Source organism: Rhinolophus sinicus, chromosome 2 (assembly GCF_057876585.1).
Source record: "Rhinolophus sinicus isolate RSI-liver-muscle chromosome 2, RSI-T2T, whole genome shotgun sequence".
Taxonomy (NCBI): Eukaryota; Metazoa; Chordata; class Mammalia; order Chiroptera; family Rhinolophidae; genus Rhinolophus; species Rhinolophus sinicus.
Genome location: NC_142502.1, coordinates 183,996,573 through 184,012,705, shown reverse-complemented (window position 1 = coordinate 184,012,705; position 16,133 = coordinate 183,996,573). Strand labels below are relative to the sequence as shown.

At 44.7% G+C, this 16,133-nt stretch overlaps 1 protein-coding gene across 12 annotated transcripts in view; it reads left to right on the top strand.

Moving 5' to 3' along the window:
- The window catches only part of LPIN1 (lipin 1), a 112,474-nt gene that overhangs the window by 57,922 nt on the left and 38,419 nt on the right, over positions 1–16,133 (top strand). For 6 of the 12 annotated variants that reach the window (XM_019751161.3, XM_074331696.2, XM_074331701.2 and 3 more), the window contains 9 exons: positions 1,121–1,321; positions 2,074–2,169; positions 5,305–5,615; positions 6,488–6,613; positions 8,823–8,930; positions 12,053–12,182; positions 13,524–13,836; positions 14,904–14,997; positions 15,672–15,859. In XM_019751161.3, the coding sequence (XP_019606720.3) occupies positions 1,121–1,321; positions 2,074–2,169; positions 5,305–5,615; positions 6,488–6,613; positions 8,823–8,930; positions 12,053–12,182; positions 13,524–13,836; positions 14,904–14,997; positions 15,672–15,859 (1,567 nt within the window). The remainder of the gene's footprint in view (positions 1–1,120; positions 1,322–2,073; positions 2,170–5,304; positions 5,616–6,487; positions 6,614–8,822; positions 8,931–12,052; positions 12,183–13,523; positions 13,837–14,903; positions 14,998–15,671; positions 15,860–16,133) is intronic. The other 6 variants (XM_074331697.2, XM_019751240.3, XM_074331702.2 and 3 more) reach the window with 2 other exon arrangements.

Genomic DNA, 16,133 nt, shown 5'->3' with positions numbered 1-16,133 from the left:
CTGCTTCAGTTTCTTTTGTTGCCAGACTTCTTTACATTTTTATGACGACGTTTTTTCCTAAGTCCTGGTCTGAATTGTCATTTTGTTGTTCGTGAATCTCTGTGATCGTGGCTTCACACCGCTACATAGCGACGTCAGACTCTCTTAGCGTGGTTTCAACTCTCTGTCCTTCCCCTGCACATTCTCTGGGGCAGACACAGCCCGTCTTTGTGTCTTTGCCCACACCTGTCCTGCAGGGCCTTTCCTACCTGAAAGCCTTCCAGCCCCCCTCCAAACCGTCCAGTGCCAGCTGCTCTGTGATGTAGTCGCCACTGTCCTTGGTCCTAACTCCCTCAGCGTTTCCTTACACAACACACATACACAACGTATTTTAGTGAGCTGTGTTTTACCTCTCTCTCCTTTATGAGACGGCCAGTCCTTTCAGTGGATCAGGCTGTGTCTTATTTATCTCTGAGCCCCCAGCACCAGGGCCTTTTGTAGAGTAGACACCCTGGATGTTTGCTGAGTGAATCTCAATCGATTAGCTGGTCAGAGAAATGAAAGCCGAGCATAGCTGTGCCCTGGAGCGTGGGAGCCAGGCAGGAAGGCAGGCAGGCAAAGACCCAGGACGGAATTGGTCAAATAATAACCATTTTTCTCTGAAGTAAAGGTAGTTATTTTTTTTTTTTTTTAACTAAGTAAGTACCTTCTCTCCTTGGCACAGTGGGAGGATACTAAGAGGTATCAAATACAGTCTTTTCTCTCAAGAGTCTTGAGATTGAGTCTGTAAAACCTGCATGTAGTGAGAGAACGCACAGGTGGCCATAGCGACCCCGGTGCTCTAAAGGGGTACTTGTTGACCTCAGCGAGGAAGGGCCAGTGCTGACTGAAATGAGGCCTCCTGGGGTCTCCAGGGTGGAGGTTGGTGGGCTTGCTGTTTGGGGTGGGGAAGATGGGCAGCAGGGGTGGGTGTTGTGGAGCCCATTCCAGTGGAACAGAATGATCCCGGCCAGGTGTCAAATCAGACATGTAATCCATGTTGCCGAAATGAGGAGTTTTTTTTGGCTGGCTCTGGATAAATGGCCTTCCCCGAATTAATTGTTTGTGTGTCTGTGTGTTTTGTTTGTATCTCTGTTTTTAGGCTCAAACCATGAATTACGTCGGGCAGTTGGCGGGCCAGGTGTTTGTCACCGTGAAGGAACTCTACAAGGGATTGAATCCTGCCACCTTGTCTGGGTGTATTGACATCATTGTTGTCCGCCAACCCAACGGGAGCCTTCAGTGCTCCCCTTTCCACGTCCGCTTTGGGAAGATGGGGGTCCTGCGCTCCCGAGAGAAAGTGGTAAGACCGTAGGACCCAGGGACCTGGGGGACGGGTTCTCTTCTTAGATGAAATCATCACATTTCTGTGGCTTCACATCTCCGGAGCTTGTCGCAGACCCAGATTTTTAGCTTTCTGTTGGCAAGGGCTGTTCACTGAGTTAACAATTGCAAATGGAAATTGTCCTGGTTACTATGGCTGTTGTAAAGTACTCCACATTTTAGTGGCGTAAACCAACTGTTTATTGAGCTCCTGAGTTCTGTGGGTTAGGAATTCAGACCAAGTACAGCAGGTCCGTGTTTGTCTCTGCTGTCTGGGGCCTCAGCTGGAAGGCTCAAGGCTGGGGCTGGAGTCCTCTGAAGACACATGCCTGGCAGCTCTTGGCCCGATTCTCAGCGGGAAGGCCGCCTGGGTGTCCTCACAACATGGCGGCTGGCTACAAGGGTGAGCGTCTCCAGAGAGAGAGAGAGAGAGAGAGAGAGAGAGAGAGAGAGAGAGACTTTTTTCTGACCTAGCCTCTGAAATCACATAGTGTCATGACTATGGTTTGTGCTCTACGTGTTGGGGCCATCATAAGCCTGACCAAGCTGAAGGTGGGGGGTGGGTGGGGCAGGGGAGGGGACTCTATCCCTTGATGAGGAAGAGCAGGTGGCCCCACACTGACTGAATTTAGAATTGTGTGATATTTTGGGATGTATGTGATTAAAGTGTGGGTGGGGACCCATGGCCATCCCCCATGAGGTCTGTTGCGAAGATGTATGTTTTCCTTTCAGGTTGACATAGAAATCAACGGGGAGTCTGTGGATTTGCACATGAAGTTGGGAGATAACGGAGAAGCGTTTTTTGTTCAAGAGGCTGATAATGATCAGGTAAGGAAGGCTGGGTGGTCAAGGTTACTGCCAAGGTGTGAGCTTTGAGCAATGCTTATGTGGGAGACACAGTGGAAGTGTGGGTGGAGAGGTGATGCCGGGGCTGGCTGTGTGAAGATGGCAGCAGAGAAGAGCAGCTGTTTCCCTGTCCTGGGGGCTTGAGCCAGACAGGCTGGGTGTGTGCTGTGTCCACGCAAGACTCGCAGTCCTGGCTGTTTGAGTTTGCTCCCTATCTCCAAGGAGACAGAGTAGCTGAATCACACTGGTCTGAGCCCTTGTCCAAAGCATACAAATTATACTGGTGTCAAATTATACTCAAATGGCTGAGTGTTCTAATTTTTGTTTAATGAGTGAGCAGATCACTTTAATTTTTATTATTCAAAAACTTTTAACACCCTCATTGAGGTATTTCTTGTAGCATACAGTTTATCCATTTCAAGTGTATAATTCAGTGGTTGTTAGTATTTTCATAGATATGTGCGACTATTACCACAGTCAGTTTTGGATCACGTTCATCACCTCAAAAAGAAACTCTGTGCCCTTTGGCTATTACCTCCCCATCGCCAGCACCACCTGGGCCCTAAGCAACCACTAATCTACTTTCTGTGTCTGTCGATTTCCCTCTTCTGAACTTTGATGTGAACAGGATTGTATAGTATGTGGTCTTTTATGCCTCTCTTCTTTCACTGAGCATAACGTCTTCAAGGTTCATCCCTGTTGTCGCGTGTGTCAGTACGTCACTCCTTTGTGTGGTGAATGGCATTCCATTATATCCGTGCACCACATTGTGTTTGTCTTTTCTTGTGTTGATGGACAAAAGGTTGTTTCCACCGTTTGGCTGTTGTGAGTAATGCTCTGTGAACATTTGTGTACAGGTTTTCATATGGACGGATATTTTCATTTGTCTTGGGTGCATACCTGGGAGTGGAATTGCTGGGTCCGATGGTAACTCTCTGTTGAACATTTGAGGAACTGCCAGACGGTTGTCCAAGGCTGCTGCACCATATGCATTCCCATCAGCCATGCTTGAGTTTGCATTTGTCCACTCTCACCAGTACTTGGTACCTGACTTTGTGACTGTAGGCATCCTAGTGGGCCTGAAGTGGTATCTCATGGTGGTATTGATTTGCATTTCCCTGATGACTAATGATGTTGAGCATCTTTTCAAGTGCTTATTAGCCATTTGGATGCATTCTTTAGAGAAATGTCTATGCAGATTGTTTGCTTATTTTTAAATTGAGTTATTTATCTTTTTTAAATTGAGTTTTAAGAGTTCATTACATATTCTAGATACAAGTCCCCAATCAGATATATGACTTACAAATATTTTCCTCCATTATGAATGGCCTTTTCACTTTCTTGATGGTGTCCTTTGAAGCACAAAACTTTTTAAATTTTGGTGAAGTCCATTTTATCTACTTTTTTCTTTTGTTGCTTATGCTTTTGGTGTCATATTTAATAATCCTTTGCCAAGTTCAAGGTCATGAAGATTTATCCCTATGTTTTCTCCTAGATAAACCACTTCTTTTTACTCTCACTCACTGAGAAAGCCACTGTGATATAGTGATTTCTCTATAAATCCCACTTGAATTAGTTGCTGTAGGGGCAGATGCAGGAACTAATTAAAACTAATCCTGATTAAAAAGGTATGGCTCTAGGCTCTAGAACAAATGTCCATACTTACAGTTTCAGGAAGCAGTTCATCTCAGATTCTGCTTCCATTTGGAGCAAAGGTGTGACCTATGAGGAGGCCAGCATCCCTGCCCGGTGCCTTCCGTCTTCTGTAATTACCTGCCTGGCCAGCAGGAACCCCTGCCTGTCTGCTCTTCATCGTCCCATCCAAAGGGAAGGCTGTGGAAATGATTACTTAGTTCCTAATGGTGCTCTGACAGGAGCTCTTCCCACCCAAGTGGACTCTTGCATTTTTAACTTCCGTTTGCCCATTGGCTTTAGACAGATTTTATGCTGTCAGAGCTGAGGAAGAGTTCTGGGCAAGACGCCACGGAAGCTGCAAGCTGCAGAGGGAGCTGATGGGTGGGATGGGGTTTGGGAGGCCAGAGTGTGTTCTGTCCCATACGGATGCCCCTTTCTGTCCCTGAGAGGCTGCTGGACGTTGGGGAGCCTGTGTCCTTCCTCACCAGATTGCTACAGGATACTGTCTCTCTTCCACCTGCAGAGGCCCACCCTTTCCTTTTCAGTCGCTGGAACCTTCTTTTCCGCTCTTGACCCAGTGTCAACGCTCTCGGCATTTCTTCTTCAGGTGGTCCAGTTGAGCCCCTGAGTGAGATGACCTCTCACGTCCCTTCCAGCGGAGGCTGCTGCTCTCAGATGTAGACTTTCTATCTCTGTAGCACGTTTGATGTTCTCTGAGCTACTTTACACGATCAGCTGCATGTTTCTGTTTATCCCCTCTCTTTTTATACATATTCTTCTTGTTTCTAGGTTTCTCATAACAAATGAGTCATTCGTTAATAAAATGATTGCTCTAGTTTTTAAAAACCCGGTGAGTCCTTACACAGCTAATGACAGGCTGTGTTTTTTTTCCTTTTGTTTTTAAGCAGAGGGTCAATATGTAGTTACTCGGCAACCACGTCCCACCACGTCCCTGGGTGTGCTCTGGCACAGGCAGGCACTTGGGCACAGTGGAGGGGACTGTTCGGGGTTTTTCTTTTTAAAATTAGTGTCTTAATTCAGTGCATATTAAAAAACGCATACACATTCTCTCTCTTACACGCACACACCGTTACCCACACTGAAATGCAAAATTGAGTCCAGTTCCCAGGGTAATGTGTTGACTCAAAAAGCCCATTTTTTTTTTTGGCTTTACTCCGGATAGTTCAGAAAAAGGTGAATTTCGGCGGCCTGAAATCACTCATAATTACTTTGCTTTGTTATAATTATGAAAATGTGGAATTCAGTACAAAATAGCATTTAATGAATTGTTGACTGTGTGCTCTTGTATCAAGTCTGGCAGCCACGTCTCCAGGTCACTGTGACATTTAGTCCCACTGCCTGCGTGGCCCTCCCTGAGAAAGGCTGGGGCTCCTGAATGAACAATGGCAGGCCTTCGGCACGACCCTGCTCCTTAACCCAAATTAACGAGACTCTTTTGTGAAAATATTTTCTGTCCTTTAGGAGGTAATCCCGATGCACCTGGCCACCTCCCCGATCCTGTCGGAAGGAGCCTCGCTAATGGAATGCCAGCTGAAGAGGAACTCTGCAGACAGGATGAGAAGTCTGGACCCCAACACGGCAGCCCCAGTCTTACCTCCCAGTGAGACCCCTTCAAGTGGCTCTTTAGTGAAGAAAAGAAGAAAAAGGAGGAGAAAGTCCCAGCTGGACAGCCTGAAAAGAGATGACAATGTGAACACATCTGAAGACGAAGACATGTTTCCCATAGAAATGAGTTCCGATGAGGAGATGGACCCGCCAGAGAGCAACAGCAGGTGAAAATGTGAATCAGAGGCAGGATCCACATGAGAACTGAGTGACATAATTTTTCTAGAGGTTTTTATGAATGTTTTTCCCCAGAATTCCTTATTCTTCTGTTAGTATATTTTAGACTGAATTTTGGAATCCTGTGGCCCCAATCTTAACGTATCAACAAGGTTTGCTGTAGCTACAACTAAGAGACAGTTGGGAATGCCAGACCTCTTTGGCTGCTAACGTCCCCATTCCAGAACAGAGGCGAGAAACAGGAACTGACCAAACTAACACTTCACGCACGAAACCGTAGTTTCAGAACCCCCTTATTCCTATTTGAGCACCAACTACGTACACGGCGCTTGGCTGATTTTGTAGCTTGGAGCTGATCTGTGATCGGCTTAGGGTTGCAAGTCAATGTAGAATGTGACCAGTTTTCTCTACACGCAATCTTTTCCTTTCCAGTTTTGATTAGACCCAGAGTTGAATGGACCACCCTGTTTTGTTTTTCTTTGCTTTTAGCAGTGTGGTGAAATTCTGTTTCTGTGTATTACCATTTTTGGTGAAAAATGCCAGTTTTAAAAGAAAACTCATTTGACCTTTCAGATTTTTATGTAATTCAGTATAATTTTTGATAATAAAACAATTATCTTGTTAACATAAAGTCCAAATACTTGAACAAAGTAATTTTACATTTGTAATTCAGCCAAAGCATGAACATACAAAATGTATCTTTCCTCTCCGCTGCCTGGAATATGGCTGGGTGGTTTTAAAAGAGCTCATGTTAATCTCCAAAAGACTTAGAGATAATTAGGAAAAAGTGGAAACTTGGCTTTATCATGAATTTATCACTAGTAATTCTTTAACTTTAATTTTTTTTTTTTTTTTTAACCAGAACTCTTTCTAGTGATATGCCTCCATTCTTAGAAGACGTTCCTAAGGAAAACCTTTCCCCAGTCATGTCTTTTCCTCAGTCAGCCTCGTACCCTAATTCCGATAGAGAGTGGTCACCCAACTCCAGGTAAGTTGCTGGTTTGTGTGTATGTTAGTCTGTTCGCCTGTCCTGGTCCAGAGGATTTGAAGTCAATAATAGGAAGCATATTTAATAAAATAGTGAAACATAAATAAAATATGAAATTAGTTAGGAACAGAAAAAGTGCAGTTTAGAGTAGAGGTACGTTACAGGCCAGGATTAAAAACACCGTGTGCAGATCATAAACTTCTTTTAAATACTGAACTGCAGATGTGGCTCTTAGCTCCCCGAGGTGGCAGTGAAAGGAAGCCCCTTGTTGAGTCCCACAGTGCTGTCAACAGGAGAAGATAGGTGACTGAGTCTTTCTGGATACTTATCTCTATAGTAGGATTCAAACACAAAGGTTTGCTTCAGGGGCCACTGAGGACATGTGGGGCTGTTAGAATGATGCCCTTCTCCCGTGCTTATTCGTTCTGCTGAATTCAAGGATATTTAGTTCCCTGAAATGAACTCTCACGTTGGCCTAGACTTCCAGTGTGAGCTGGGAGAGGCAGAGCTGCCAGGTGCAGGTCCCATTCTGAGAGTCCTGAGGCTTTGAATCGGTGGAACCCATGAGACTCTGGGAGCCCTTCTGGGCAGCTTTCAGAAGAACTGGGGAAAGGACAGATCTAAATTGTGCGTTCTCAGTCGGGACGCGACCACCCTCACCAGGTGCAAAAATCTTAGCTATGATAATGGTCTGTGGCCTGTACTAAGCCACAGCACATAAACAAGTGCACAGTACAGGAACAGCATTGACATTTTATGGTGGAGGGAGGGCTCTTAGGGGAAAAAGACTTCAAAATGCTGCGGCTATGTGGTGACCGTGAGAAAGAGGTTGAGAAATAGCGATCTAAGTGATAGTGTGATGTCGTTGGGTTATTCTTATCCCGAATGCACTAGATTTACTTCAGGTTTAAAAATGCAAGGGTAGGAGGCCCCTAGGCATTCTGGCGTGTGCTGTGGAGGCTTCCTGCCTAAAGCTGGTCTCCTGTAAATGCCACTTCTGGTTCCAGTTTGACCAGAGTAATCTAGTTAATGAGACAGCACAGTGAGCAGTGTGTGCTGAGCTTAAGGTTGGAGAAAAATAGATATGTCACATGCCCAGTTTCCAGGAAGTCCTGTGACAATGAATGTCAGTCAACCAGGGTGGCGGTGGGGACCTGTGAAATCCCCTCAATGAGGTTTGTCTGTCTAAAGACCAGTGCTGTCCAACAGAAACATAATACGTACTACCTACCTATGTAAATTAAAATGTTCTAGCACCCATCCTTAGAAAGTAACAAGAAACTGAAAAAATTGACTTTGATGCTATATTTCATTTGACCCGGTAGATCCAAAATATCATTTCAAATAAACTGTTTCCTAAAAAATTATTAATGAGATATGTCATGTTCTCGTTTTCATCTAAAGCCTTTAAAACCATTGTGTATCTCACATGGACAAAACATGTCAGTTTGGACTGGCCACAGTTCATGTACTCAGTAGTCATAGGCAATCAGTTAGTGGCTGTCCTATCGGACAGTGCAGATGGAAGACCTTTCTAGGACCTCACACATTCTCCTCCGAGGTCTGTGGAGATAAACTCTCAGGAGGGAAAAACACAGTACTTCAGGAAGAAAATAGGTGGAATGTTTAGAAACCACTAATAGGTGGAAAAATCTGTTCAAACACCCTACGTTAATTGAAAGATTTAAAATAAATGTTTTAAACACAACCCTGACTAGGTTTCTCTGTCTTTGGTGGTTCGCTCTATGCATGCAGAGTAATGACTGCATCAGACTATGAGGATCTGACCACTGTCAAATGCAATTACAAGTTAGGATAAACAGATAGATTTCCATCTTTGGAATCTTGATTTTCTTTAAAGAGACAACTGATAGCACAAATTATCAAATCCTTGGAGTAAGTGGTTTGATTAAGCACGAAATTCTGACCAGAGAAAAACAATCTTTTATGGGCATATGGATGAAATAGAAAGTGAAATGGGTCTTTTGGCAGTTTCCTGTTTTTGTGGTTAAGAAAATTCATGTTGATTTCTTAGAGATTTCAACATATGGGTTCTCTGCTGTTGTCAAATGCCTAAGTTGGTTCATTTTCTTACAAATGTCATTGTTGAGAGTGGTCCTATAACTTACATGAAATTTCATTTAATTTAATTGACCTACGATTTTTCTTCTTCTTCTTTTTTTTTAAATGTGTATCACGTGGTATCCAGTAGCCTGGTAGATTGCCAAAGGACTCCCCCTCCCGTTGCAGTCGTGGCCGAGGGCGGGCTGTCTAGCTCTTGCCCTCCACAGTCGTCCCACTTCCATGCTTCGGAAAGGTAGCAGGATTACTTTTCCCACTTGGATGTCTTCGATAATGACTATTTTGATCTAACTCTTAAAAATCTATTTTACCATTAACCAAATTACTTATGCAGAAACTGCATATAGAATCTAGGAAATGAAAATTTTGATCTAACCCTTACAAATCTATTTCACTAACTAAATTATTTATGAGGGAAATGCGTATAGATTATTATTATTTTCCTTTCATTTTAAGCATTTTTAGAGTATTCGATTTTTTTTAAGTACTACATTTGACTCTGGAAATTATAAACATATAATTCTTCTCCATTCTGCCGTGCTTTGAAAAATAGAATAAGGAAATAAAAGTCGGGAGTATGCTCTTTTGTTTTGTGCCCAGGGTGGTTCAACAAATAAGTTTATAAGACTATGTTTTAAGATGTCACTTTAGGGAAATTATTATTACAAATATTTAAATAGCTTCTTAGACTTTCAGAATAATGGAGTCAGATATTTCCACAGCATTTCTAGAACAGAGTTTTGGAGAACAGCATAGTACCGATCTGAAGGTTTAGGATCGTAGGTTTGTGTTTTCATTTGATGCAATGGTCTGAAGTCTGCCCTGTTCCTTCAGTGTTGTCCATGCCCTGACCTGCCTACGTTGTGGACTTACGGGATTTACTTGAAAACTGTAGTGAATGAAGCTATGGTTAATTTCTGCATGAGATGCTGGTTTTCTTTTTGATTTTAGAACCAAATCTCATACTTTATTCAGATGTCACGTGTGCAGAAGAAAGGCCATTTTAAAATGAGGCAAATTGAGTTGTGAACAGCTATAACCAGTTTGACTAATAAAGACTGGCAAAAATACTGAAAACTATTATATGGCTAATAAACGCATTATTTGTGAAAATCAGTGACCTTGTAAGCTTACTTTTTTGAACAACCCTTGATCTTAAAAGCCTAATCTTTGATAGTGGGAAATTTTGGAATCATCTTTCTCGTTGGTCACAGTCAGTGTTGGGAATCTTTCCCCTAATTCCCCTTCACCCAGTCCGAATTCCCCCAACGAGCAGTCAGAGTGTACATGTGTATGGTATCCCGACTCCTTTGACAAAGGCTGATATGGCCCAAGGGGCCAGGGAGTGGCATGTGGAATGGGAGAGAGGGGACTTCAGCTTATGATGTTCACAAGGGCTTGGTTCTTGATGAGTATGAATTTGCAGGCCTGACGGCCTCTGTGGAAACTTTCTGAGAGGGTCAGAATGTTAGGGATTCTGGAGCTGGGATTTGCATTCTTCTGGAGCGGGGCTTGGCAGACTACAGCCCGATGGCAAAGAATGCATAACCCACAAAGCCTGAAATACCTGTTTTCTGGCCTTTTACAGAAAGAGTTTGCTGATCCCCTACTCCAGAGCAAGCTCAGCTGAAAGGGCTTTACTTAATTTAATGGCAGTGGGTGAGACAGTTTATTGCTCCAATGATTTTATAACCAAATATAGATTATATTTTGTGTGATAAATATCATGGCAGAGCTTTGTAAAGAAATGGTTTGAAGTTTGGGCACAGCACTGGTGAGGGCAGGAAGCGTCTTCCGTGATGACTCGAGGAAGAATGGATTCTGGTTACAGTTGTAGGTACAAAGGACCCTCACTGACGCTTCCGTGTCAGAAAAGCATTGGCCTTTTGAAGAGAAGCCTGTAATTACAGAACAAGAGGAGGCGCGCCCCGTATTCCTTCTCATGGGCTGCTTCCGCAAGGGGGGGAAGTGTGTTGGGGGGGGTCCCACTTTATATGCTCTCAAAGCATGCCATCTCAGGACCCTCTTCTCCAGGCTGACCTCGGGGCCGCACCTGGTGCCATGTAGATGGGCTGGTGGGCACTGGCACCAGGGAGGAAGGAACCAGCTAGCATACACCTCAGTGGGAAGGAGATAAAGGCAAGAGCGCCTGGTCTGCTTGGTCCAAATGGCTTGAATTAAGAGATCCAGGATGAATGCAGCCATTATGACTCCCTATTTGATCGAAGTTATGTATCATCTGTGAGTTCTCCTTGTCCTGACAGGAAAGCCGTATTTAAATGCAGTTGCATCTGATTCAGACAGACAGATACATGGGACCAAGCACATCAGTGAGAGGTGGTCTCTGAAAGAAGATGCAAAAGGAAAATTGTGGTAGCTTTGTTTCTCAGTGTATTTGAAAACTGTCATCTAATTCTAGAGGAAATGATGTGGGGGAATAAATACATTCAATAATTACAGGGGTGGATATATATTTCTTCATCTATGTGTTGAGAATACTGTGAGAATTTTGTAGGTCAGCTGATTACTCTTGGTTGCTGACTTTGGACAGAAGCAAGACTTTGTTCATGTCTCAAGATTAAAAAGCAGAAAACAGGGTTGAGAACACAAGTTACAACCACTCAAACGCTGGCCTGAGAATTAAGCATTGTGACGTGTTGTTACTGAAAGAGCCTTAGCAAGTAGGAACCTTTGAGGCATTCCTGGAAGGTATAATATTTCATAAAATTTCGATTCGGAGGCCCCTGCCACGTTAGCAAGTTTACTTGTAGCGTCTGACATTTGTGGTAAACCTGGCCCATGATGCAATTTCCTGGTTTTCAAAGCCAGTGCAGATGGATACACACTAGTGTCTTAAATATAGAATATAATGCGTGCCTGCCAGAGATGGCCAGGGCCCTTGGGCAGCTGTTGGGAAACTTGATTTGGAAATTGAGAATGCAGGAGAGGTGTGCTTGGGTGAGGTGGGGTAAGATGGGTGGTTTTAAGGTAAAAGCAAACTCTTTTTCCTCTCTCTCTCTCTCTCTCTCTCTCTCTCTCTCTCTCTGTCTCTCTCTCTGTCTCTCTCTCTCTCTCTCTTTCCCCCCAATTTTCTCTCTGTAGTGCTACTACTCACCTTCTCTATTTGGAATTTGGCAGCAGCTTGGGACAGGGTTACTCATTGGGAGCACCTTCCTCCTGGATGGGCTTTCTGTGGACCCCTGGTGGCCACAGGCGAGACATGTCATGAAGTCACTCTCATAACGGAATGGTGGCTTGCGTGCATTTTCTGGGCTATTTGAGCATAGAATTTTGGGCCAAAAGTATTTTTAAAAAGTTTTTCTTGCCACTTTAATCACAGACTTGTGTTCCCTTAAGTCCTTCAGGTTCCCGACCTTCAACACCTAAAAGTGATTCAGAATTGGTCAGTAAGTCTGTGGACAGGACGATGCAGAAGAACACCCTAGAAATGCTCTGGCTGTGGGGAGAATTGCCACAAGCTGCAAAAGTAAGTTTTTCCCCCTTCAATTCTACATTACACTGAAGATAGTTTCTAAAAACGTGAAATGGACAGAATGTTTTCTTTCAAGAAATTTTATTTCATATTCTAATGTGTTACAAGAACCTTGAATTATTATATTTCAAGCTGTTTTTTTGTTTGTTTGTTTTAATTTTTACTTATTTTTTTATTGTAAGGCCGTTGGAAGATGCCACAGCCTCTTGTATCCCCAGTAAATGTTTATAATATGAACAAATGAATGAATGAATGAGTGAAGGTCTAAAGCATTCTGTTAAGACTCAAGATGGACAGCTCTTTGGAGAGTAGGTCTGTGGAGGCTGAAATTGTGGATTCATGCCCCTTCTGGGTTATATTTAGCTTTCACAGAAAATGCTGATTTCTCTGCCCACAAGCTATCATGCTGACCCAGTCAAGTATCTTTACAAATTCATGTCATCTGTTGCTAGAGAAATGGCATCAAAGTGTAGACCCATCACTTCTGGAAAAATAGTTCCAACCACAGACCTACTGGGCGTTGCTTTTATTTGTGCTAGAAGCTGTGAAGTCAGATACAGAAATGCATACCCTCTTCCCCATTTCTAACGCACAAAGTGCTCTTTGGGTTTTGTTTGGATGAATCTTTTCCATAACTGGAAACTCCTTGGAGAGATAGAATCAGAAATGCTAATTTCCCACTCATATGAACCAACCACCAAATCTTCACTCATTTACTAACATTTTGGGGGTGAAATAAAACACACATACATAGAAACACCCAGATCATAAGTGTGTAGATCTATAAATTCTCACACTGTGAACAGGACCGTGCGACTTGCGCCCCAGACCCAGAAGCGGGAATTAACCAGCAACTGGGAAGCCGCCCGTCTTTGCAGTTACTGCTCAAACTGACCCCCCCCACAAGGATAGACACAATCTTGACTCCAATGGCAGAGATCAATTTTACAAGATTCATCCTGTTGTTGTATGTAATTGTGGTCAATTTATTCTCATTACTGCAAAATGCCCCCCGTGTGAATCCCCCACCCACCTGATGGACAGGCGGGTTGCTTCCACCCGCTGGCCGTTGCTGCTCTCACTCACTGCTGTTTGGCGGTTCATATTTTATCTGAAAGTTCCTTTGCTTTGGAAGTTTTATTCTTGATTTCTGGGGCCTTGAGCAGGAATGGAAATCACCAAGTGACTCCTGAGGCTTGAGTGTTTCTCTGGAAAATGTGGACAGATTGGCAGATCTGTAATTGGCTAATTGTAGTTCTTTGGTTAACTTTTTCTGTTTGTCGTGCTCTGACTCTCTGTCTGTCTCTCTCTTCCCCACTCACCTCTTTGATTTAGTCATCTCCATACAAGATGAAAGATTCCAGCCCATTGAGCAGTAGAAAAATCTGTGATAAAATGCACTTTCAGGCCATTCACAGTGAATCTTCCGATGGGTTTAGTGACCAGTCGCCAACATTGGCCGGGGGGCCTCCTGTGCAGCCACTTTTAGAGCCGAACAAGTCTCAGACAGACATGCAGTTTGTGAATGAAGAGGAAATCGAGGCCTTGGGAGCCGCAGCCCCGCCTGTGCCCGCGATGGAAGAACCCAAACCCCTCGCTGCCGGAGTGGGCTCCACAGCAAGCAAGACGGAGTCTCCGAAGAGAAAAGGTGCGGAGGCTGGGGCTCATCTCCTGCTGTGCGAATGTGGTGCTCTGCAAATAATGGTTGTCTCTTCAAAAGTTCAGAACACAAGCAAGGTGGAAACGGAACCGTGCCATCTGTCATGTTCAGTCTGTGCCCTTTTGCTGAATGTATTCATTACGAGAATGTAGCCCTAGAAAATCAGACGTAAAGGGGGCTTTAGGGATTGTGCAGTGACCTTTCTTTTTGCGGCTCCGGGGTGCTGGGATCCAGAAGGGTCATGTCCTTTACAGCACACTCCAGGGCTCCATAAGAAGCTGATTATTAAGCCAGTCCTGGCCCCATTTCCCTCTGGCACATGAGTCTGTTTCAGTTTCTGTTGATCACATTTCAAATGATCATTTGTTTCTTTGTTTTGCCTGACTCCCCTGCTAGAACATGTGCTCTCTAGGAGATCAAATCTTTTTGGTTTGGGTTACCATAGTTTTCTCAGTGCTTACAATGGTGCTCGGCACATAGTAGGTGCTCCCTAAACCCTAGTGCGGTGCACACAGGAGTGTGCCTGTCAGCAGTGACGATGGCAAACCTAATCTGTTAGCCACAGTCTTCTCAATTTATGTGAACCAGTGACGTCATTCTCGGCCAGAAGTCAATAGGAAGTCTGCAGCCATGGTGCACAGTGACTGACGGCACCGCTTAGGATGCTGTGCTCCAGCGTATTGATGGGGATGTGCTTAATGAAAGCTTTATCATTAGTAATAATAGTAATGGTAAGAATCGTGGTGATCACCTTAATGTGGTGATGGCTTAGTGCATTCAGGCACTTCACAGATGGGGAGCGGAGGCGTAGCAGTTACGTAACTTGATCGAAGTCACGCAGTTGGTGAATGATGGCACCACATACAGACCCGGTGCCTGCCTCTGCAGTGTTGCCGCGCTGCTGACGACTTCTGCCAGTGGGGTTCTGGGGCCAGTTTGGGCACTTCCGAGCAAATTTACACACCGCGCTTAAAGGCTCTTTCTAGAGACACTCAGAAGTCCATGGGTTGTTTCTGGAAGAGTGGCGTTCTGACTGGGCCCCTTTGCTCTTGCAGACAAACGGAGCAGGCATCTTGGGGCTGATGGCGTCTACCTGGATGACCTCACAGACATGGATCCCGAAGTGGCTGCCCTGTATTTTCCCAAAAAGTAACATTTCCTTTTATTCCTCATATCATTTTCTACAATCTGAATAGTTGTCTGTGTGGGGCCACTTTTTCCTTCCATTCGATTAGAAAGGAAGAAAAGGCAGTGGGAGGATGCCATTTCGCTGTGAAAAGCAACCCGGAAAAACGGACTTTCTGTAGATGTCAGCGTGTGGGTATCTCTGTGTGGCTGGCTTTCCGTGTTCTGAACAGGAACGCAGGCACAAGGCCAGCACCCCTGATGACACTGAGTTTATGTCACAGGGTCACTAGCTCACAACCAAAACCAGAGGCAAAAAGCGGGTCAGCGCTCGGTTCTTTCCCTCTCCAAGAGGTGTCTCCATTTTCGGTTCTCCAGGGATTTGTAGGGAGCGCCAGCTCCTTGGAGGGTGAAAGCGCAGAACTGTGGCCTCTTAGGACAGTGTGTTTTCTCTTCAGTTCATTTCACATGGGTTTGGGAGGAGCTACAGGGGATGTAATAGGCAAAAGATAGTTTTCTCTCCTAAGGTAATTCATGTAACTTGTCTCTGTTTGTCATGATGCTTTAATGAAAAGTCTGTCCTAGGATGAAATCATTTGCTACTCTGAGGGGTAGCAGATTGCTGGAGTCATGTGATGTCTGTGTGAGACCCAGACAAGGAGAATCCTCAGAACACCTTACTCTCTTACTCCTTCCAGTGGAGATCCTTCTGGGATTCCCAAACCTGCAGACAATGGAGCCCGGTCAGCCAACCAGTCCCCACAGTCCATGGGTAGCTCTGGCATTGACAGTGGCGTGGAGAGCACCTCAGATGGCCTCAGGGACCTGCCATCCATCGCCATCTCGCTCTGCGGAGGCCTCAGTGACAACAGGGAGATAACCAAAGGTACAGCGCCAGGCATGGGAGCTGGTTTTCAGGCCGAGCGCGCCCTCTTGTGGCAACTGGTCGGAACGTCCAGAAGCTTGGGCTTCTGTGCTTCCTTCATGTCAGACGTCGTTTTCACTTGTGTGGTTAGTGACTGAACAAGTGACTCATCATTGCTCATGACCTACTTGTTGCTGGCTTGCACTTGGCTGACCTCAGGGTTCTGTTGTTCACACATGGCTTCAGGCAATAGCAGGGCCATCGGGGCCGCTCATCATTAGGCATGTTTGCTGAG